The following is a 24,442-nucleotide window of genomic DNA, read 5'->3' on the forward strand; positions in this document are numbered from 1 at the left end:
GGGGAAAACCCTCCAACCAAAATAGTACACACAAAATCCAAATCAAAATGGGGTTTAACGTTGGCACCTCTGGAAAGAGATGCCTTAGCTTCCAGCCACACACATCAGTAGAGTTTGCTTTTTATTATTATTACTGTTGTTTTACAATAAAAACAAATAGCTATGCTCTCAGCAAAACAAAATTTTTTTTAAAAAAAATCACAGAAATTTACTAACAGCATTTCAAGGTAAGGCTTTTGAAAGATTTATTGAAATAAATTATCTTTGCCTAAAAATTTACCTATCACGTTTTTCAATTACTTTTCAACATTCTAAAAACTTTCAGTTATGTAAAATACATTTAAACTTTGCCAATAATTGTAGATAATACTGGATTCTTCCCAAAAGGACTACCACAAAACAAAGCTTTCAAACAGTTCAAAAAAAAAAAAAAAAAAAAGTAATCCAGTGGGGCATAAAACTGAAGTCTGCAACCTAAGACTGCACGGTTCAAATCCTTAAAGTTAAACATGTGAAGAATTTGAAGAGATTTGGGACCTGGGCCTGCTCCAAGGCATGTAGGTTCACACCTTACCTTCTCTGCTGAATTAAACCAGGAAGAACACAGCTAGGAAAACGCAGTGCTCCCAGGATGAAAGATACAAAAGTTCTCTTTTATTTCTTTAATAAAGCCCTTCGAGGTTTACTCTCCCATCTTGCAAGGCCCACATCTTGTTCAAGGACCAAACCCACAGGCTTTAGCATTGCCTAATGTACTTGACCAGTGAATGAAAACCATAAACCAAAGCTTGCTGCTTAACCACTCCGCAGGTCCAGAGGGGACAAGGAAATGCTGAGAGGGGAGGGAACCCATGGAACACTCATGAGATGCAGGAGCACCAGAGTTCGCGGAAATCAAGCCGGCTTTGGACTGGGGGATCAGAAAGTCCCAGATACAGTGGGACAGAAAGGGGTGATTTTGTCACACCCTGCAGCCCTGGGCTTTCCCCTCCTCTGCTCCAGGTATTGAACCAAGAGTTATTTTTCCAAGACGCCCTGCTGGCTCAGGGGTGCCTGAGCCCGTGGGCCTGGCCTCTGGCACAGTCTACGTGCTTCCACAACAAGGACAGCGGTTTGATAACAGATGTTACCCCATGATGTGGGGGCGGGCTCACACTGTGCGTCTCCCCGACACTCTTCCCACTGGATGTGGTGCTCAGGACACCTGCATTTGTGGGATGTACACACGAGGCAGGAATTGAAGTTGCCTGCTGCAGGCAGGCGACTGCTCACTTCCTCCTGATCATCCCCTACCCCAAGCAGTCCAGTCAACACCAGAAGAGATCATGCCTAGAGTTAAAATTTGCAGTGTTTCTAAGGGGAAGAGAAATGTCACATAGAAAGTATTACAAAGAAGGATTAAATTTGTCAGCTGTCCAAACACTATAAGACCACATGCTTTATACAGCGGCAATGCAGTCAAGCCCGCTTCTCCACACAGCGGGCAGAACTGGGACAGGCCTCCTCCGGTCGGTTGGGCACAGGGCGCAGGAGGCAGCTGAGGAAGGCAAGGGAGCGCTAGGAGGTCTGCTGCTTCTGAAGCCTCCGTTCCGCGGCGGCAGCCAGCATCCTTCGACGCAGGGTCACCGGGTCAGAGGACGCACCTTCCGAGGGAAGGAAGCTCTCTGAGGCCGCATCATCTTCAGAACTTTTGTTCAAGAAACGTCTAGAAAAAAACAGAAGTTTTTTCTGTCTCATGGGAGAGATGGATTGCTGTGGAACACAGCCAGAAGGCTGATTCCACATCTCCCCACGTCCAGGCACCTTCATGAAGCTGTCACTCAGCACCACCTCATGACCAAGACATCCAGCCCCCAACAGATGGGAGCTAGTTCTCTCTGCACCAGGGAGGAACCCTTCAGTGCTGCTCCGTGCTGTCTCTCTGTGCCCTTCCCCTCTACCCACAGACACAGCACAGAACCCTCACAATCACAGGGTCTGCCAGGGCCCAAACCCACTCGATGAACACAGTACTGGCCCTGTCCTCAAGAGCTGGAACAAAACCCCCTCTATCTACAGGATACACCTGCCGCAGCTGCCACCAACCATGGGGGTGTGACGCACAGATGCTCCATGTGTGTTCATAATGCTCGGCTGAAAGGCAGAGTGGTCAAGAGGGAGGACACCTGGGAGGCAGACACCAGGGCCAGGCCAGGGCTAACCTCTCCGGCCTCCACGACAGCTCTGTGTCGGCCGAATGGGTTAACAGAGATCCCTCTTAGAGCTGTGAAAATGATTCATATAAAGGGCTTAGAATAGGTTGGCACACAAGTGCTCCCTTGGCAAGCGTGGCCAAAGGGGCACAGGAGATAACTGAGAGTACCAGCATCAGAGGTAGACCAGTAGGGGCCAGTGTTACCAGATGCTCTGGATTTTTCAAGACAGGCTTGAAATCTGAGTTTTAGGTTGGCATGTAATGGCTTTTCACTGTTGGCATCTGTTTAAAAAGAGAAGATGTGGGCCTGCCAACGGCCTTCAGCCACTGGTTTTTGACCTGGATTATGCCAAGCGGGGCTGGAGAAGCGACTCACTTGCGAGCTTGCTGGAGGAGCTCGTCCTTACGCTGCACCAGCATGCGCTGTCTCTCATCAGCAGACTTGGAGAAGCGGCTCCCACGAGCCTCAAAGTCTTCCACCTCACTGGGCTCCACTTCCACCTCGCCAAAGTCCAGCGTCTCCTCCAGGCGAGGACTGAGGTCCAGTGGCACACGCTCGGTCTGGACATGGGGCAGGAAGCAAGGAGGCAGCTGTGAGCACAGGCCTCCCTCCTAAGCAGGTTCCTCACCTACAGCGCACCCTAGACAAGGTAGTTCTGGATGCAAAGAGAAGGCTGCTGCCAAGCAGGGAGGCAGAAACTAGGAACCACAAGCTACAGCTAATGGAGCAGCAGCTTCCCTGAGGGCAGGCCTGCTGCCTATAGCTTGAGTAGTACTAAGAACAGGGCCTGACTCACACAGAATGTTCAGTATCAGAGGGATAAGGAAATGATTTCCAGCATGAAAAACTTAAGCACCTTCAACCTGCACTCTCAGAATATGCTACCAACACGACAAATGTGAGTTTACATCCTGGGAATTTTCTGTTCACTTCTACTAATTGCTCAAAAATGTAAACCAGTCTTATCAAATCTTCTGCACAAATTTTATATCCTCAATTGACTCTGAAAACAGAGGTAAAAAGGAAAACTGCTAAGCATCTATTTATTTATTTATTTACAGAGCGGGTCTCACTCTGTCACCCAAGCTGGAGTGCAGTGGCACAATCTCGGCTCACCACAGCCTCAACCTCCCCAGGCTCAGGTGATCCTCCCAACTTAGCCTCCCAAGTAGCTGGGACCACAGGCTCATGCCACCACATCTGGCTAATTTTTGTACTTTTTGTAGAGACAGGGTTTTGCTTTGTTGCCCAGGCTGGTCTCAAAGTACTGGGCTCAGGCAATCTACCTGCCTCAGCCTCCCAGAGTGCTGGGACTGCAGGTGTGAGCCACTGTGCCCGGCCCTAAGGATCTTTTGAAAAGAGACAGGATAGATTATATGGTTCCTTGGCTTTGGTTGAAGCTCCAAAGTCCACGACAATGCCCAGGCACCCCCGCGTCCTAGCAGGTGCCTGACCATCTGCGCTGCTCATGCTCCCAGATGCAGCCCTGGGCTGGCCAGGGTCAGCCCATCGCCTGCTGCTAGGCTGTGACAGAGCGGAGGTGGGTGCAGCTGAGAGGTAGGCTGTTTTACTTCAGAGTCCCTGCTGGAGCTACCCTCATTTTTTCCTGCCTTCAGCTAAGCTTGAGAGTGAACTTCAAGAGAACCACTCGTATCCCCTAGAGTCAAAGGACGGGGGACCTGGTGGCTGCCCACACTTAACAAATCCACAGAAAGAAACTGGCAGAAGTCAATAAAAACACAGCAGGTGGGGAGCTGTGACGGGAGCACGCTTGCCCTTCCACTGACAACAGACAACACTGTGTGTGTTCCGGAGCTTGGAAAGGCCTCCTACACAACGGAACCAACCTAAGGTTGTTGAAAACAACTCTGCCCTAAGGACCACTTGGAGAGGTAATGGGACCCCCATGAGGGTGGGAGTGGTCATCAATAGCCAGCCCAGGGTCAAAGGAGGAGTTTCTGGGGCCAGAGAGGGACAGGGGGATAGTTGGCAGAACATGTACACACACACACACAGACACAAATAGTTGGCACATGTATGTACGTACATACACACACACACGCTGGGGTCTCACTGTCCTATCCTATCCATCTCCTCTAAGCCTGACCCTAGGGCAGGTTAGAAAGAACGGTGAGTGAGGAGGCGAGGAGATGTGAGAAGGACAAGAGCCGCCCACTGCGGCCCCTGCTCTGTGCAGCTGCATGCCTAAGACCAGCCTGAGCGGGGCAGGGCAGAGATTAGAACAGAGGGAGAGTGGAAGGGCTTACTTGGCTACAGTGAGGTTTCTGTTAACTGTTACTCAAGGACTTTTTCTTCACAAATGACCAAAAATGTTGCACAGCAAGGTTTCTTGTGAAACACATACTTTCCTCTATTTTATATATATATATATAAAATCCAGAAATCTTCATGCTAACTCTAGAAGCAGAGGTGGAAAATCAAGACAGGGACTGAATGTGCTGTACCCACAGATGCCCCCAAGTCCACCCAGCGTCCATATCTCAGCTTCACCAGCTATCCAAAAACTGGAAATGCAGACATGGACCCCCTTCCTTAGAAGTCATGCACCATTTCACAAATGATGCATAATCCAATTACAGATGTGGATATGAAAATCTTAAGCCAGTAGTGTTTACTGGCCTAGTAGTGTTTACTGTTTCCTATCTGTAAAACACGAGAGGTGAAAGCTTGTGTCACTCACCAGTGCTTCTAGAGGAGACCTTGCGCACCCCGGTAAGGAAGGCAGCACCACCCTAGACCCAAGTCAGTGTGCAGGAAAGCCCTGCACGGCGCCAACACAGAAAGGCCAAGGAGGGGTTGTTCAGTTTTTATTTGTGGTCGCATAAGCAAGTGCTCTGACAGTATGGTAACTGAGGAAGCAAAGGGAATCACAGAAGAGGAGTGGGATCCAGGACCACAGATGTAGGGAGGAGGGCGCAGGTGGGGGTTGGGGGAGGTGGCGCCTCGACCCTGCTGCTTGGAGTTAGGGTGGCCACCTCAAGGCACCCAAAGTGGGCCAACAGACAGATCTGGTTCTCAAGAAAGCCAGGCTTCCCCCAGCCCCACCCAGCCTCAGGCAGTCTCAGTTTTGCAAAATGCACGGAAGTATCTGGAAATCCTGAGTTTGACAAGTGAGGTGGGGGGAGGGCATCTCAATGGCCTCGGCTCCCTGGAGAGCTTGCCCTAGGCCATCCCCATCTGGGTTTAGATGGGTCCAGGCACCCTCAAGGTCCTCAGCCCAGCTTCCTTCTGTCATTCCACTGGCTCTCACTCAGGCTCAAGGTGGCAGGGCTGGCCCAGGGGAAGACAACCCCCTTCTCCTCCAGCATGAGGGCAATCCCCAGGCAATGGCTGCCAGCTCTGGGTGGAAACAGGCCACACCACGGGCACAGCCTGACTGGCTGCCCTTCATTATTGGGGCGGATACAGCACAGTTTCTTCTGTACTCTTGCCCTAAGCCTTGCAAGCCTCAGGACTGAGGAAGAACCACTGCCGGGACTGGACCACATTCCGCCTCCACAGCTCCATGAACTCTCTCACTAGAGTGCGGGTCTTACCTGAGCAGAAGTTTCTCCCTCTTCCTGGCCACCGCTTGGCCTTTCCACGGGACTGTTCAATGCAGGTCTGATGCTATCTGACCGCTGGAAGAAAAACAGCACCACAAACAATCCAGAGTCACTCAGAAATCAAATCACAGACTCAGGGAAACCCTGGTGTGCAGAGGGAGCTGTGGTACCCAACCCAGCCTGTAACTCTAAGGAAGTCTACAGCACCACAGAAATTAAAATGCCATAAAGATTAAAAGCAAGACAAAGGAGCCTGGGGCCTAACCTAGAGTTCCAAGTCTTAGAGTCAGCAACTGGCCCCACAATTAGTTTGCTTTTGAGTAACAGTAATTAGACAACAAAAACAATGATAACAGCAGAGAACACAGACTGAACACGTAACTTCAGCATGGCACCAAGGAAAACTGGGACATGACTGTCTCATCTATCTTCGCATCCTATGAAACAGGTGCTGCTGTTACTGTCCTTCTAGCCAGTTAAAGATCTCACACAATGCTGCAGACACTCTGGGGACCGGCCAGTAAGGTCTCACCACCTCAGTGCTGGCTGGCCAGTGTCTGTATTTCATTGCCTGAGGACTTTCTGTGGCTGTATGAGGTAGTTCAGCCACCCCCAGAGGCAGACCTCAGCCAGTGAGGGAGAGAATTCCTCTGTGAAGACACCAGCTCCTCATCTCCTGCGAGGGATATGTTCTGCACTGGATCCCAGAGGCCCCAAATGGGAAGGAGCTTCAGCTACCCACAGTGGTAACCTGCTTGATAACAAACCCGTTACTGGCCACCCTCCCCTCCCCAGCTCACATCCCTACACACAACCTGTGATCCCTGGGACCACTTCCCAAACTAACTATGTGCATTCAAATCCTTGTCCCAGAGTCTGCCTTCGGGGAAATCCACAGCCAACAGCCAGGTCAAAGAGCTGAGAACTGGGAACCACATCTAATATCTCAGCCCATGTGACTGAGTCTATGCTGTTTCTTCTTCAAAGAGTCTCAGGTTTTAGAATTTTATTAATAGATTTCCACATATTTTTACATATTAAAATTGAATAATCTGGGGTAGATTATTCCCTGGTCATATGCAAATTCCATGGTCCTGCCAGAAGGCTCATCTATATTAATACTTCTTATGCTCATCAAAGTAGAGATCTGACCTTTTTAAAAATCAAAAATACCACCTCAGATAGATGAATGGTAGCTAGTGGAACACCAAACCAGTATGCAAAGCCAACTAGGGACAAATGGCACAGCTCCTAGAGCAGGGGGTTGGCAAACTGCAGCCTGAAGGTCAAGTTCACTACTCTACTCTACTTACTTATAAATGAGCACAGTCTTGCTCATTTACTTAAATACTATCCACGGCTGCTGTATAGTACTATGACAGCAGAATTGAGAAGCGACAAAGATTGTGTGGCCTGAAATGCCTAAAATATTTATTACCTGCCCTTTAAAGAAAAAAATGTTGCCAATCCTTGTCCAATAGGAACCAACACTATGACTTCCTGGACTGGCAAGGGCAGGCTGGTTTGGAGTATATATTTGAATAACAAGCTACTCAAATACTCACCTTATCTTTGATGTGTCTGTTCTCAGTTATTCATTAGGCAAAGTTAAGAGAGTTGATAGAAACCATTCATTAAGTCATAAATGATATTGAGCTGTTAAGTAACTAAAACAGTTAACCTACAGTATTCAATCTTTGTGAAGATAGAATCCATTTATCATGCTTTAAAACCCCAGTTTTACCTGTGTAGGAAAAGGTACTTGAATCCGCCCTTCTAAAATGTTGTCTGTTGTTATTTCAACTGAGCGTGTCAGCTGGAGGTCCTGCAGCACTAGATGGTATGGAACCTGGGGAAACATCTCTTGAATCTGATGAGCCTATAGGAATACAAATACAGAGTCCACAGAAACGTTCACTGTCAACAGTTGCTCACTGAAGTCACAGTGTCTGGCAGGCTTTGGGCAGTGAATGTGGCATCATGCCCTGAAAACACAGGTAAGGGAGCCACCTTTATTCGGTAGGTTACCTTCACACTGTAGTCTCTTTAGTATTTTTCCAGGAAGCCAAACAGGCAACTGTGGACAGCATCAATTTCAACATAAGAAGAGCACAGAAAACCAACTGGATCCCAAGAGAGGCTCGGCTAGAATATTCTAGTTTTAAAAAGTGTTCATTTTAACTACCATTCGAACCAGCAATCCCACTACTGAGTATATACCCAAAGGGAAAGAAACCATTATATATAGCCGGGCGCGGTGGCTCACTCCTGTAATCCCAGCACTTTGGGAGGCTGAGGCGGGTGGATCACCTGAGGTCGAGAGTTCAAGACCAGCCTGACTAACATGGAGAAACCCCGTCTCTCCTAAAAATACAAAATTAGCCAGTCATGGTGGCGCATGCCTGTAATCCCAGCTACTCGGGAGACTGAAGCAGGAGAATCACTTGAACCCAGGAGGCAGAGGTTGCGGTGAGCCGAGATCATGCCATTGCACTCCAGCCTGGGCAAAAAGAGCGAAACTCCGTCTCAAAAAAAAAAAAAAAGAAAAGAAATCATTATATATGAAAGATACATGTGCTCATATGTTTATTGCAGCACTATTCACAGTAGCAAAAATATAGAATCAACCTAAGCACCCTTCAACACAGGATTTGATAAAGAAAATGAGGCACATATATACCACGGAATATTACTCAGCCATAAAAAAAAACAAAATCGTATCTTTTGCAGCAACACTGATGAAACTGGAGGCCATTATTCTCAGTGAAATAACTCACGAACATAAAGTCAAATACCGTATGTTCTTATAAGTGGGAGCTAAACAATGAGTATGCATGGCCATCAAGAGTGGAATGACAGACATTGCACTATGAAAGGTGGGAGGGTGGGGGGGTACGAGGGGAGGGTTGGAAAACTACCTATTGGGTACAATGTTCACTCTTCAGGTGAGGTAACACTACAAGTCCAGACTTCACCACTGCGCAATACATGCATGTAAGAAACCTGCACTTGTAACCTGTAAATATAGCAAATAAATAAATGTTTTAAAGTATTCATTTTAAAGCTCAAAATATCTTGGGTATAAAAATGTGTTTTCCTTTAAGATATAATTTCTAAAGGGAAAAAACTTCTGATACACACAGCATGGATAAAATTCAAATACATTATATTAGGTGAAAGAGGTCTGACTCAAAAGCCAGGCGTATGATTCCATTTATATGGCATCTGGAAACAGGTAAAATTATGGGGAAAGAAACTTGATAAGTGGTTGCCAGGGGCTGAGGGTCGGGGAAGGAAGTGGTTGCCAGGGGCTGAGGGTCAGGAAAGGAAGTGGTTGCCAGGGGCTGAGAGGCAGGGAAGGAAGTGGTTGCCAGGGGCTGAGGGTGGGGGAAGGAGGTGACTACAAAAGTGTGTCCGGAATTGGTGGGTTCTCGGTCTCACTGACTTCAAGAATGAAGCTGTGGACCCTCACGGTGAGTGTTACAGTTCTTAAAGATGGTGTGTCCAGTGTTTGTTCCTTCACATGTTAAGTGCTGATTTGTGTATTTATAAACCCTGAGCTAGACACAGAGTGCTGATTGGTGCGTTTACAATGCTTTAGCTAGACACAGAGTGCTAGACAGAAAAGTTCTCCAAGTCCCCACTTGGTTAGCCAGATACAGAGTACCGATTGGTGTATTTACAAACCCTGAGCTAGACACAGAGTGCTGATTGGTGCGTTTATGATCCCTTAGCTAGACATAAAAGTTCTCCAAGTCCCCACTATCCTCGGGAGTCTAGCTAGCTTCACCTAGTGGATCCAGCAGCGGGGCCAGAGGCGGAGCTGCCTGCCAGTCCCGCGCCGTGCACCCACACTCCTCAGCCCCTGGGCAGTTGATGGGACTGAGCGGGGTGGAGCAGGGGGCGGCTCGGCAGTGCGGAAGCCCACCGCGGGGATGGAGGGCGGGTTCGGGCATGACGGGCTACAGGTCCCGCCCTGCGGGGAGGCAGCTGACGCAGAGTCCTGCCCTGCAGGGAGGCAGCTGACGCCCGGGGAGAATTCGAGTGCAGCCCCGGCAGACCGGCACTGCTGGGGGACCTGGCGCACTCTCTGCAGCTGCTGGCCCAGGTGCTAAGCCCCTCACTGCCAGGGGCCGGCGGCGCCGGCCGACCACTCCAAGTGCGGGGCCCGCTGAGCCCACGCCCACCCGGAACTCGCGCTGGCCCATGAGCACTGTGAGCAGCCCCAGTTCCCGCGTGCACCTCTCCCTCCACACCTCTCCGCAAGCAGAGGCTCCGGCCTCGACCAGCCCAGAGAGGGGCTCCCACAGTGCCGTGGCGTGCTGAAGGGCTCCTCAAGCGCCACCAGAGTGGACGCCAAGGCCGAGGAGGCACCAAGAGTGAGGGCTGCTAGCCATTGTCACCTCTCAAAAGGACACTGTGGAGTTTTGGAGGGTGAGGATCAAACTGTTCTATATCTTATGATGATAGATACACAATTATGTGTTGAACTGGATGTTAAAAAGGGTAAATTTTTACTCTATTTCAATTATGCCTCAAAAAAAAAATTATAGAGAATGCAAATTCCTTATATTGCCCTGGAGCTGTAGTTTTCAAACTGTACTCTGGAGACATCTCAGAGTTTACATAGGGCTCTAGGGTGGGTGTATGTGTAGGGAGAGCAGGCATAGGCCTGGCCACACCACCATCCATACTTTCATTCAAGCAGCTCTGGATTTTTTTCCCACATATGTAAATTAATTCTATAAATGTTTACATTCAAGGTTTTATTTTTGGAAAGGTTCTAATAACTAAAACAAAAAACAGGAAGAAAAAAATAATCGCCTTAGAGGCACAATAAAGTCCCCCTGAGGTATTAGCTCCTAGGAACGTGTTGTTCTGACTGTAGAAGGAGCAGGGAGTATGTCAACGTCAGGACCTTGAAGGAAAAGGTCAGCACCAAATTCTGCTTAGAGCTCTTGCTGGGGGTGGAATGTTGGCAAGATAAGCAGTGCCCAGGGCCCCCAGGGCCTCCTCGTTCCTGCAGTCGGCTTGTTTATGTAAACATGAGTTGATCATTATTTTCCCAGGTCAGGTCAAACCTAACTGGGCAAGAGTCCATAAAAACCTCTAAAATCAGATAAAATTTCTCTTTATTCTTACACAGCTTCTCCTTCATTTCCCAAATAAAAAATGCCTAAGATCCATTTTACTAGACCAAAGCTTTTCTACCAGAAAATCCAGCAAGTTAATTATTAGATCTTAATAAAAAATGCATGGTTCCAGTAAATTAGTTGTACCAAAAATAGTCCACTCCAAACCATCACAGAACTGGAGGAAGAACAGCCAGAGCCTGCCTGATAATTCTAAACAACTCCAAGAATGGAATTCTGATTCCTAGGAGGGTTGCACACCCTTGAAGTCTGACTTTGTAAAGGAGGCAGGTGGGGTGGTCCAGCTGCAGAGCTTCAACAACTGCCTGGCCCCAAAGAACCCCCACAATGCCTGCCATGAGCCCAGCAGTAGCTGCACTGGGCTACCAAACTCCCAGGCCACCTATGCACACCAAGATGTCACCCTCACTCTCTGCTGACAGCCCAGCTGAGGTTTAAGGAGAAAGAGGAACCAGGAGAGTCATGCTTCCTTCTTCTTTTATTATGGCCCCAAACAGATAAGATTCGCCATCTTAACCATTTGTCAAGTGTAAGTGAGCCCTCAGTACCACTATATAGGTGAGTTTCACAGGCTGATTCAGCCAGCCCTGGATCAAGTGTTACGTTGTTACTGACATGTACTGTATAGTTAGGCCGAGGATGGCTGTGTCTGTACTGAACACGCACAGGCTTTCTTGTCATTATTTCCTAAACAATGCAGTGTGTAACAGCCATTTACAGAGCATTTACATTGTATTAGGTATTAGAAGTAGTCTAGAGATGACTCAAAATATATGGAAGATGTATGCAGGTTATATGCAAAGAGTATCCCTCTCCCCTCGCCTTTTTTTTTTTTTAACCTTAAACTATTAAGGGTTAAAGTGTCCCATCTTATATCAGAGACTTGAGCATCCATGGATTTTGGTATCTGAAGGAGGGGGTCCTAGAACCAATCCCCAGATATCAAGGGATGACTACATAGTGTGGCAGTGTTAATCACAGGCACATAGCTGTGCAACAGATCTGAACTTTTTTATCTTGCAAAACTGAAACTATATCTAAGGGAAACACTCCTATTTCACCTCACCCCAGCCCTCCTGCAGTCATCATTCTGCTGTCTGTAAGCGTTTTATGTGGTATTTGTCTTTTTGTGGTAGACTTATTTCATGCAGCATAATGTCCTCCAGGTTCATTCATGCTGCAGTATGCAAGAGGATTCCCTTCCTTTTGAAGTCTGAGTACTATTCCACTGTACAGGTTTGCCATATCTTCCTTATCCATCCATCTCCAGCAGACATTTCAGTTGCTTCCACCCCTTGGCTGTGAGCCACGCCTTCTTTTTAAACCAAATCTCAAAACGCCTGTAGCTAGATATCCATCCTTCCTCACAACCCTCTCTCCTGCTCAGCTCCCCACCCTAGCCTAGCTTGTTCTTTCAGTTGACTCTTCTACTTGTTCTGTCCCATCAATCTCTACCCCTCTGGTGATCATTCCTATGCACATACCAGACGTACTTTCGAATCTACCCTTAAAAAAAAAACAGGCCGGGCGCGGTGGCTCAAGCCTGTAATCCCAGCACTTTGGGAGGCCGAGACGGGTGGATCACGAGGTCAGGAGATCGAGACCATCCTGGCTAACACGGTGAAACCCCGTCTCTACTAAAAAATACAAAAAACTAGCCGGGCGAGATGGCGGGCGCCTGTAGTCCCAGCTACTCGGGAGGCTGAGGCAGGAGAATGGCGTAAACCCCGGAGGCAAAGCTTGCAGTGAGCTGAGATCCGGCCACTGCACTCCAGCCCGGGCGACACAGCGAGACTCCGTCTCAAAAAAAAAAAAACAAACAAAAAAAAACAGCCGGACACAGTGGCTCACGCCTGTAATCCCAGCACTTTGGGAGGCCGAGCCAGGTGGATCACTTGACGTCAGGAGTTCGAGACCATCCTGGCCAACATGGTGAAACCTCCATCTCTACTAAAATACAGAAAATTAGCCAGGTGTGATGGTGCACGCCTGTAGTCCCAGCTACTCAGGAGGCTAAGGCAGGGGAATTGCTTGAACCAGAGGTTGCAGTGAGCCAAGATCCCGCCACTGCCCTCCAACCTGGCGAAAGAGTGAGACTCAGTCTTAAAAAAAAAAAAAGGTGGGGGGGGGAGCGTGGAGGAAAACCTGACTTGTAACTGACAAATTGCTACAGACTCAGTGTAACAACTCGGAGAGGTAAAAATTCCAGGGCACTCAGGCCGAGGGAGCTCCCCTGTAATACCGTGAGATTCGGTGCCAACAGTGATCCTACAAGCATCCCCTCCTGCTTCCAGCACAGGGAAGGGAAAAAGCACCTCAGTGAAATCAGCCAGGACACTCTGTTCTTAACAACGTCTGCCCTCAGGAGAAACTACTCAACCAGAACCTCATCTGCTGGGGTCTGATTAGAGCTGCACCCACCAGAGGGAACTCCAGTCCACTCGAGCTATCCTGTCCCACAGGAGGAGGGAAACCGGAGAAGTAGGTTGAAGTTCACAGTCCAGAGCACGGGCTCACTAAAGGATGGAGCTCTAATCCCAGGACTACAGAATACTTCTTTCCCTCCCCCGGCACCTACATCACGACAGGCCTGTTCACCACAGTCCCTTTTACACAGTACATGGTGTTCAACTATCATGAAAAAATTATAAGGCATACTAAAATGCAAAAAACATAATTTGAAGAGGCAGAGCAAGCATCAGAGCCACACAGAGCAGAGATGCTGAAATTAACAGACTGGGAATTTAAAACTATGATTAATATGCAAAGAGCACTAATGGATAAAGTGGACAGCATGCAGGAACAGACGGGCAGCATGAGTAGGCAGATGGAAATCCTAAGAAAGAACCAAAGAGAAGTACCAGAGACCAGAAACACCAACACGAGCGAAGAATTCCCGTGGCAGGCTTATTAATAGATGGACCCAGTTGAGGGAAGAATCTCTGAGCCTGAGATACACACTTTGAAAATGGAAAAGCAGGCCAGGTGCAATGGCTCACACCTGTAATCCCAGCATTTTGGGAGGCCAAGGCAGATGGATCAACTGCGGTCAGGAGTTCAAGACCAGCCTGGGCAACATGGTAAAACCCCATCTCTACTAAAAATACAAAAATTTAGCCATGCCTGTAGTCCCAGCTACTGGGGAGGGTGAGGCAGAAGAACTGCTTGAACTTGGGAGGTAGAGGTTGCAGTGAGCCAAGATTGTGCCACTGCACTCTAGCCTGGGTACAGAGTAAGACTCCATCTCAAAAAAATGGAAAAGCAAAGAGAATAAAAACTGAAAATAACAGAGTAGAAAATTCAGGGACTGTGGGACAACTACAAAAGGTGTAAACGCACTTAATAGGAATCGCAGAAGGAAAAGAGAAAGGAACACAAGAAGCATTTGAAATGATAATGGTTGAGAACTTTCCCAAATTAATGTCAGACACCAAACCACAGATCCAGCAATCTTACAGAGTGCCAAGCAGGACAAATGCTAAAAATAAAAAAATAAAAAAATAAAGAAAATAAAAGGACACCAACGGTATAAAATCCAAATTATAGAGAATCAAAGATTAAGAAAAACATCCTGAAAGAGGCCAGAGGGGAAACCACCTTACCTCTAGAGAAGCAAAGACAGGAATGACATTGACAGCTCCTCAGAAACCCCACAAGCAAGAAGATAGCGAAGGGAAACATTTAAAGTGTTAAGAAAAGACTCACCAACAGAGAATTCTATACCCCACAAAATTATCCTTCCAAAGTGATGCAGAAACAAAGACTGTCTCAGACAAACCAAAGTTGAGGGAATACGTTGCTGTGAGACGTGCCTTACAAAAAATGTTAAAAATAAAAAATTGTTGAGAGAGAAAGAAATCGATATAGGTCAGAAAGCTCAGCTCCACATAAAGAAAGGAAGAGCATCAAAGAAGGTATAAATAAAGATAAACAAAAACTGTTCCTTAATCTAACAGAACATTCGGTTCAAAATAACAGCAACAGCGCATTCAGTTTATGTGTGCTCGTGCGTGTGTGTGCTTATGTACTCACATACAGGTGAAATGAATGACAACAATGATACAAGGGACAGGAGCGAGGAATTAGGATTGTTTTGTTATCAAAAGGTACTCACACTTCCCATGCAGTGGTACAGTGTTATCTGAAAATAAACGAATTAGTTGCAAATGTATATTACAAACTCTAGAGCAACCATTAAAACAAGCTTGTCCAACCCATGGCCCACACAGCTTTGAATGCAGCCCAATACAAATTTATAAACTTTCTTAAAACATTATGAGATATTTTTAATTTTTTTTTTTTTTTTTAGCTCATTAGCTATCATTAGTGTTAGTGTATTTTATGTGTGGCCCAAGACAATTCTTCTTCTTCCAACGTGGCCCAGGGAAGCCAAAAGATCGGACAACCCTGCATTAAAACAAGTAAAAAGAAGTATACTAATACGCTAAGAAAGGAGAGAAATGGAATTCTATAAAAATGTTCAATTAAAACCACAAGAGGCAGAGAAAGAGTGGAAGACAAAAATAGGAACAAAAAACAAGGGCAACAAATAGAAAACATTAACAAAATTGTAATTATTAATCCAAATACATTAATAATCACTTTGAACATCAATGGCTTAAATGTACCAAATAAGAGAGGTTGTCAGAGTAAATAAAAAAAAAACCAAGACCTAACTGAATGTTGTTTACAAGAAACCCACTTTAAAACAAAGACACATACAGATTAAAAGAAAATGGATTAAGAAAAATATACCACACCAACACTAACCAAAAGAAACCAGGAGCAGCTATATTACTTTCACAGAGCAAACATCAAAGCACGCAAAGTTATCAGGGATGAAGAACAGCATTACAAAATGATCATGGGGTCAATTCTCCAAGAAGACATGGCATCTTTAAAGTATATATACCTGCTGCACAGTGGCTCACGCCTGTAACCCCAGTACTTTGGGAGGTCGAGGAAGGCAGATCACTTGAGGTCAAGAGTTTGAGACCAGCCTGGCTAACATGGTGAAACCCATCTCTACTAAAAATACAAAAATTAGTCGGGTGTGGTGGCACATGCCTGTAATCTCAGCTACTCAGGAGGCCGAAGCAGAAGAATCGCTTGAGCCCAGGAGGTAGAGGTTGCGGTGAGCCGAGATCGGGCCACTGCACTCCAGCTTGGGCAACCAAGTGAGGCTCTGTCTCCAAAAAATAAATTACTTAATTAAATTAAATTAATTAATAAAGTATATACACCTAACAACAAAGCATCAGACAAACTGAGGCAAAAATTAAAAGAACCACAAAGAGAAACAAATAGATTTGGAGACTACAACACCTATCACAAATGAGTTCGCTAGTGAACTCTACCAAACATTTAAGGAAGAAATTATACCAATTCTCTACAATCTCTTTCAGAGGATAGAAGCAGAAGGGATACTTCCTAACTCATACTATAAGGTTAGCATTAATACTAAAACCAGAGAAAGATTACAAGAAAACTACAGACCAATATCTGTCATAAACACATAAGTAAAAATCCTCAATAAAATATTAGCAAATCCAACAATGTATAAAAATAATTATACACTACATCCAAGTGGTATTTATCCCAGGTATGTAAGGCTGGTTCAACATTTGAAAATAAATTAATATAATTCAATATTACCAACAGGCTAAAAAAGAAAAGTAACATGACCTTATCAATAGATGCAGAAAAATCACTCGACAAAATCCAACACCCATTCATGATAAAAACTCTCAGTAAAATAGGAATAGAGGGGAACTTTGTCACTGTGATAAAGAATATCGACAAAAACCCTACCACTAACATCATGCTTAATGGTGACAAACTCAAAGCTTTCACATTAAGATCAGGAACAAGACAAAGATGTCCCATCTAACCACTGCTTTCCAATGTCATCCTGGAAGTCCAAACTAATACAGTAAGACAAGAAAAGGTAAACAGATTGGGAAGGAAGAAATAAAACTCTTCAGATGACATGCTCGTCTACATAGAAAATCTGGAAGAACTGATAAAAATACTCTTGGAACTAATAAGCAATTAAAGCAAAGTTGTGAGATACAAGGTTAACAATACTAGAGTCAATTGCTTTCCTATATACAGAAACGAGCAAGTGGAATTTGAAATTAAAAGTGCAGTATGCTTTATATTAGCCCCCACAAAACAAAATATTTAGGACAAAATACGTATAAGATCTATATGAGGAAAATTACAAAATCTTGATAAATGATAACAAAGAAGAATGAAATAAATGGAGAGATAGTCCATGTTCATGGACAGAAAGACTAAATATTGTCAGGATGCCCATTCTTCCCAACTTGACGTACAGATTCAATGCAATCCCAATCAATATTCCAGCAAGTTATTTTGTGGATATTGACAAAATGATTCTAAAGGTTATATGAAGAGACAAAAGACTCAGGATAGCCAATACAATATTGAAGAAGAACAAAGTTGGAGAATATGACACTGCCTGTCTAAAAGACTTGTTACAAAGCTACAGCAATCAAGACTCTGTGGTATTGGCAAAAGAACAAATAGATCAATGGAACAGAACAGAGAGCCCAGAACTAAACCCACATAGTTAGCTGATTTTCGACAGAAGAGCAAAGGCAATACAACAGAGAAAAAGATACCCTTTTCAACAAATGGTGCTATAACTGGCCATTCACATGCAAAAAAATAATCTAGACACAGCCCTTATACTCTTCACAATAACTCAAAATGGATCACAGGCCTAAATGTAAAATGCAAAACTATAATGCCCCTAGAAGATAACAGAGAAATAAATAACCTACGGTATGGCAATGACTTTTTAGATACAACACCAAAGGTACGATTCATGAAAGAAAATAATTGATAAGCTGGACTTCATTAAAAGTAAAAAGTTCTGCAAAAGACTGTCAAAAATAAGATGACAAGCCACAGACTGGGAGAAAATACTTGTAAAAGACACATCTGATAAAGGACTGCTATCCAAAATATACAAAGAATTTTTAAAGCTCAACAATAAAAAAACAACCTCCCTCGTCAAAAAAATGGGTATAAGACCTTAATAGATACTTCACCAAAGATAGATATACAAATGGCAAATAACAATATAACAGGTTGCTCCATATCATATGTCATTAGATAAATGCAAAGTAAAACAAGACACCACTACATATATATTAGAATAGCCAAAATCTGGAACACTGACAACACCAAATGCTGGAGGATATGGAGTAATGGGAACTCTCATTCACTGCTGGTGAGAACGCAAGATGATACAGCCACTCCGGAGGACAATTTGGCAGCTTCTAAGAAAACTAAACAATTTTACCATTTGATCTAGCAATCATGCTGTTTAGCATTTTGTATTAGTCCATTTTCACACTGCTGATAAAGACATACCCAAGACTGGCAATTTACAAAAAAAAAGAGGTTTAATCAACTTACAGTTCCACATGGCTGGGGAGGCCTCACAATCATGGCAGAAGGCAAGGAGGAGCAAGTCACATCTTACATGGATGGTGGCAGGCAAAGAGAGAGAGCTTGTGCAGGTGAACTCCTCTTTTTAAAACCATCATATCTCGTGAGACTTACTCACTATCATGAGAACGGCAGGAGAAAGACCTGCCCCCATGATTCAACTACCTTCTACCAGGTCCCTTCCACAAAACATGGGAATTCAAGATGAGACTGGGGTGGGGACACAGTCAAACCATATCATCCCGCCCCTGGCCCCTCCCAAATCTCATGTCCTTATATTTCAAAACCAATCACACCTTCCCAACAGTACCCCAAAGTGTTAACTTATTTCAGCATTAATTCAAAAGTCCACAGTCCAACATCTCATCTGAGATAAGGCAAGTCCCTTCTGTCTATGAGCCTGTAAAATCAACAGCAAGTTAGCTACTTCCTAGATACAATAGGGATATATGCATTGGGTAAATACAGCCATTCCAAATGGGAGAAATTGGCCAAAACAAAAGGGCTGCAGGCCACATGCAAGTCCGAAATAAGGTATGGCAGTCAAACCTTAAAGCTCCAAAATGATCTCCTTTGAATCCATGTCTCACATCTGGGTCACGCTGATTGCAAGAGATGGGTTTCCATGGTCTTGGGCAGCTCCACTCCTGTGGCTGCTGTGCAGGGTACAGCCTCCCTCTCGGCTGCTTTCATGGACTAGTGGTGACTGTCTGCAGCTTTTCCAGGTGCACAGTACAAGCTGTCAGCGGATCTACCATTCTGGGGTCTGGAGGACAGTGGCCCTCCTCTCACAGCTCCGTTAGGTGGTGCCCCAGCAAGGACTCTGTGTAGGGGCTCTGATACCACATTTCCCTTCTGCACTGCCCTAGCAGAGGTTCTCCATGGAGGCCCCACCCCTGCACCAAACTTCTGCCTGGGCATCCAGGTGTTTCCATACATCTTCTGAAATCTAGGCAAAGGTTCCCAAACCCCAATTCTTGACTTCTGTGCACTTGCAGGCTCACCACCACCTGAAGGCTGCCAAGGCTTGGGGCTTGCACCCTCTGAAGCCAGAGGCCCAAGCTCTACACTGGCCCCTTTCAGCCATGGCTGGAGCAGCTGAGACACAGGGCACCAAGTCCCTAGGCTGCACACAGCACAGGGACCCTAAGCCCCACCCACGAAACCATGTTTTCCTCCTAGGCCTCTGGGCCTGTGATGAGAGGGGCTGCTGTGAAGACGCCCTGCAGATATTTTCCCCATTGTCTTGGGGATTAACATTCAGCTCCTGGTTACTTATGCAAATTTCTGCAGCCAGCTTGAATTTCTCCTCAGAAAATGGGATTTTCTTTTCTATCACACTGTCAAGCTGCAAATTTTCCAAACTTTTATGCTGTTTCCCTTTTAAAACTGAATGCCTTTAACAGCACCCAAGTCACCTCCTGAACTTTTTGCTGCTTAGAAATTTCTTCTGCCAGATACCCTAAATCATCTCTCTCAAGTACAAAGTTCCCCAAATCTCGAAGGCAGGGGCAAAATGCCGCCATTCTTTTTGCTAAAACATAACAAGAGTCACCCTTGCTCCAGTTCCCAAAAAGTTCCTCATCTCCATCTGAGACCACCTCAGCCTTGATTTCACTGTCCATATCATTATCAGCATTTTGGTCAAAGCCATTCAACAAGTCTCTAGGGAGTTCCAAACTTTCCCACATTTTCCTGTCTTCTCCTGAGCCCTCCAAACTGTTCCAACCCCTGCCTGCTAGCTAGTTCCAAAGTTGCTTCCACATTTTTGGGTATTGACAGCAGCACCCTACTCCTGGTACCAATTTACTGTATTAGTCCATTTTCACGCAGCTAATAAAGACATACCCAAGACTGGACAGTTTACAAAAGAAAGAGGTTTAACGGACGTTCCACATGGCTGGGGAGGCCTCACAATCATGGTGGAAGGCAAGGAGGAGCAAGTCATATCTTATGTGGATGGCGGCAGGCAAAGAGAGAGAGCTTGTGCAGGGAAATCCTCTTTTTAAAAACCATCAGATCTTGTGAGACTTATTCACTATCACAAGAACAGCATGGGAAAGACCTGCCCCCATGATTCAACTACCTCCCACTGGGTACCTCCCACAACACATGGGAATTCAAGAGGAGATGTGGGTGGGGACACAGTCAAACCATATCAGCATTTAACCAAGGAAGTTATGAACTTATCTCTACATAAAAACCTGTACACAGATGTTTATAGCACCTTTATGCATAACTGCCAAAACCTGGAAGCAACCAAGATGTCCTTAAGTAGGTGAATGAATTAACATATTGTGGTATATTCAGACAATGGAATATTATTTGGTGCTAACAAGAAATGAACTATCAATCCCTTAAAGATATAAAGGAAACATACATGCAAATAATTAAGTGAAAGAAGCCATCTGAAAGGCTACATACTGCAGGATTCCAACTGTATGACATTCTGGAATAGGCAAAGCTATGACAATAGTAAAAAGATCAGTGGTTGCTAGAGGATGGGGGAGGAAAGGAAAGGCAGAGAGTGCTTACAGAATCTTTAGGGCATTGAAAATACTCTATATCATGTGGATACATGTCACTATGTATTTGTCCAAACCTACAGAGGGAACACAAATGTAAACTATGGACTTTGGGTGATTATGATGTGCCAACACAGGTTTATCAACTGTACCAAATGTGCCCTCTGCTGAGGGATGTTGATAATGGGGAAGGCTGTGCATCTGTGGGCACAGGAGGTATACAGGAAATCTCTGTACCTTCTTAATTTTGCTGTAAGCCTAAAACTGCTCTAAAAAATTAGTCTTAAAAACAAACAAAAAAGACTCATGAGTATTCAAAAGAATTAGAAGCAGGGTCTCAAAGAAATATATGCCTACTCATGTTCACAGTAGCATTATTCATGATAGCTAAAATGTGGAAGCAATGCAAGTGTCCATCGACAGATTAATAAATAAAAAGTGGTATATACATATAATGAAGTATTACTCAACCTTAAAAAGGAAGAAAATTCTGACCCGTGCTACAACATAAACCACGATGACATTATGCTAAGTGAAATAAGCCAGTCACAAAATGAGAGATATTGTATAATTCTACTTATATGAGGTACCTAGGTAGTTAAACTCATACAGAAAGTAAGTAGCATAATGGTTGCCAAAGGCTAGAGGGAGGGGAGAATTAGTAGTTAACTGTTTAATGGGTATAGAGCAAGGGTATCCAATATTTTGGCTTCCCTGGGCCACACTGAAGAATTGTCTTGAGCCACACATACAATATACTAACACTAACGATAGCTGATGAGCTTAAAAAAAAAAAAAAAGGCAAAAAAATCTCATAGTTTTAAGAAACTTCACAAAGTTGTGTTGGGCTGCATTCAAAGCTGTCCTGGGCCACATGCAGCCCACAGGTTGGACAGGCTTGGTACAGGGTTTTGATTGTGCAAAATGAAAAGAGTTATGCAGATGGACAGTGGTGATAGTTGCACAATGTGAATATACCACTGAAATGTGCATCTGAAAAATATTAAAATAGTAGATATAATGTATTTTACCAAAATAGAAAAATTTAAAAAAAAATTCACTTTCTTAATCTTGTCTGTCAGAAAAAGAATATGTACTAGCATTGGCTTGTATGTGCCTATAAGCCTTCTGGAGCAACATAATACATAAGAAACTAACCCAGGCTGTTAGGGGGCGTAGAAGCTGGGCACATGGGAAAAAGATGGGAGCATGACTTCACTGTATACTCCTCTCTAGGTTCTGAACTTGTAAATAAATGATCTATTCAAAAATCTTAAACAAATGAAACACTCCCCTGGATGCCACACTCCTATCAAGCTACCACCTCTACTGCTCTGTCCTTCTTTGTAACATACTTCCTGGTATGGTCTATTTCTTCAGCTCCCATTCATTTCAATCTACCACAATCTAGTGTCCAAACCCTTGGGCCATGAAAAGTGCTGGTTCTTTTCCAGCTAATCAATCACTCCCACTCTGCCAAATCCAATATGCACTTCTATGAGTTCATCTTGTAAGAATTCCACACGCTTGACTCTTCCCTCCTGGAAACCCAACTCCTCTGTGCTGTGCTGCCACCTTCTCCTGGTCTTTTCCCTCTCCACCAGCTGTCATGGCTCCTCCCTCTGCCAGACCTCTGAACATGGCAGGACCTAGAGCTCAGATGTTGGCCCTCTTCTCTTTGCCCCCTGCTTTAGATGTCACCTCCAGGCTTCAATCTCCCAAATGTGCATCTCTCGCTTGATCTACTCACTGAGGTCTAGAACTGCCTACAGACCATTGCAGACTTACCCAAACAGAACACCGTGACCCATCCTCATGCCTGTTCCTCCCGAGTCTTCCCATCTCAGTACATGGTACCACTGTCAACTCAGCTGCTTAATTCAAACCCAACAAGGCAGCTTCCATTTTGCCACTTCTCTCATCCCCCATATCCAACCAAAGCACCAAGTCCCACCAGCTCATCTTATAAAACTGTCCTAAACCTGCCACTTCTTTTCACCTTTATTACCAATACCCCTGTCCAAGCCCCTATGTGAGTTTGCCTTGACTACTGCAGCAACATCCTAATTGCTGGTCCTGTTGCTTCCATTTCTGACCTTCTATAATTCATCCTCCTCCCAGAAGCAAAATCATTCTGTTAAATGTCCTGTCAGTCCCCTGGTGGTGGTGGCGGGGTCTGTAAGAAGCTTTGAATGGCCTTCTAATACTTTTACAAGATCTAAATTTGCCTGTGGCCTGTAAGACCCTGCATGTTCTGGCTCTGAAATCTCAATTTATATCACAGTCTTGCTTCCCTACTTGCTAGGCCCCAACCATAATGACCTTTCTCAGTTCCCAGCACTTTCTTACCTCATAGCCTTTGCACCTACTGTTTCCACTGCCTCCTCTCCCCCGATCCAGCTCCATCTCATCCTTCCTGTTTTAGCATACATATTACCCCTCAAACAGAACATCTCCAAATGCCTCCTCTAAAATGCTTCCTCTGCCTCTACCCACCCACTCCACCACACTGCCTACCTTACTGCTACCAGAGCACTCATCACCATCAGCAGTCATCTTATTTATATTTATGACCTGTCTCCCCAGTTAGTATCTACCCTACTTGAGAGTAAGACTTGAGTCTACCTTACTGACATTGCAGGTGCTATGCTCGCCACAGTGCCTATCTCAGGAACAGGCTCTCAGCTCAAATTTGTTCAGTCAGTCAATAAGGATTAACTAATGAATAAACCAACGACCTTCCAAAGCACTGGCCGGGCTTATGCAGGTCAGCCAGAGGCCCTAATCCAAGCAGGACTAAGGTGGTTTGCACTGGATTTGCACTGGTTTGCACATGTTTCTCCATCATTGTAAAATAATAACACATTGCTTTGGAAAAATACAAAGAAACTTGAAGTATTCAAACAATATCCTTGAGCCAACAACACACCTCAACATTTCAAGGCACATACACACGTGCATGCATACACACACACACATACACAATTTTTGGAGGCGAAGGAGGAAAAAATGGGGAACAAAAACATACATTTGGTGAGCCTCATACAATTTTTTTTTTTTTTTTTGAGACAAGAGTTTCACTCTTGTTGCCCAGGCTAGAGGGTAATGGTGTGATCTCGGCTCACTGCAACCTCCATCTCCCGGGTTCAAGCGATTCTCCTGCCTCAGCCTCCCAAGTAGCTGGGATTACAGGTGCATGCCAACATGCCCAGCAAATTTTTGTATTTTTAGTAGAGACAGGGTTTCACTATATGGGCCAGGCTGGTCTCGAACTCCTGACCTCATGTGATCCACCTGCCTCAGCCTCCCAAAGTCCTGGGATTACAGGCGTGAGCCACCATGCCCAGTCTCTTTGCTTTTTTTAGAGATGGGGTCTCACTCTGTCACCCAAGCTGGAGTGCAATGGTGTGAGTATAGCTCACTGCAGCCTCAAACTCCTGGGCAATCAAGCCATCTGCCTGCCTCGGCCTCACAAAGCTCTGGGATTACAGGAGTGAGCCACAGTGCCCAGCCTCATAAAA

The 24,442-nt window shown here is 45.2% G+C and overlaps 1 protein-coding gene across 3 annotated transcripts in view; it reads right to left on the reverse strand.

Annotated features, from left to right (window-relative positions):
• Window positions 1-108: 108 nt before the first annotated feature.
• Window positions 109-24,442, reverse strand: part of AMFR (autocrine motility factor receptor) — a 58,137-nt gene continuing 33,803 nt past the window's right edge. For all 3 annotated transcript variants that reach the window (XM_028841320.2, XM_077986060.1, XM_077986061.1), the window contains 4 exons: window positions 7,506-7,640; window positions 5,753-5,836; window positions 2,571-2,755; window positions 109-1,705 (listed from right to left, as the gene is read on the reverse strand). In XM_028841320.2, the coding sequence (XP_028697153.1) occupies window positions 1,558-1,705; window positions 2,571-2,755; window positions 5,753-5,836; window positions 7,506-7,640 (552 nt within the window). In that variant the 3' untranslated portion in view covers window positions 109-1,557. The remainder of the gene's footprint in view (window positions 1,706-2,570; window positions 2,756-5,752; window positions 5,837-7,505; window positions 7,641-24,442) is intronic.

This window comes from Macaca mulatta, chromosome 20, assembly GCF_049350105.2.
Source record: "Macaca mulatta isolate MMU2019108-1 chromosome 20, T2T-MMU8v2.0, whole genome shotgun sequence".
Classification (NCBI taxonomy): domain Eukaryota; kingdom Metazoa; phylum Chordata; class Mammalia; order Primates; family Cercopithecidae; genus Macaca; species Macaca mulatta.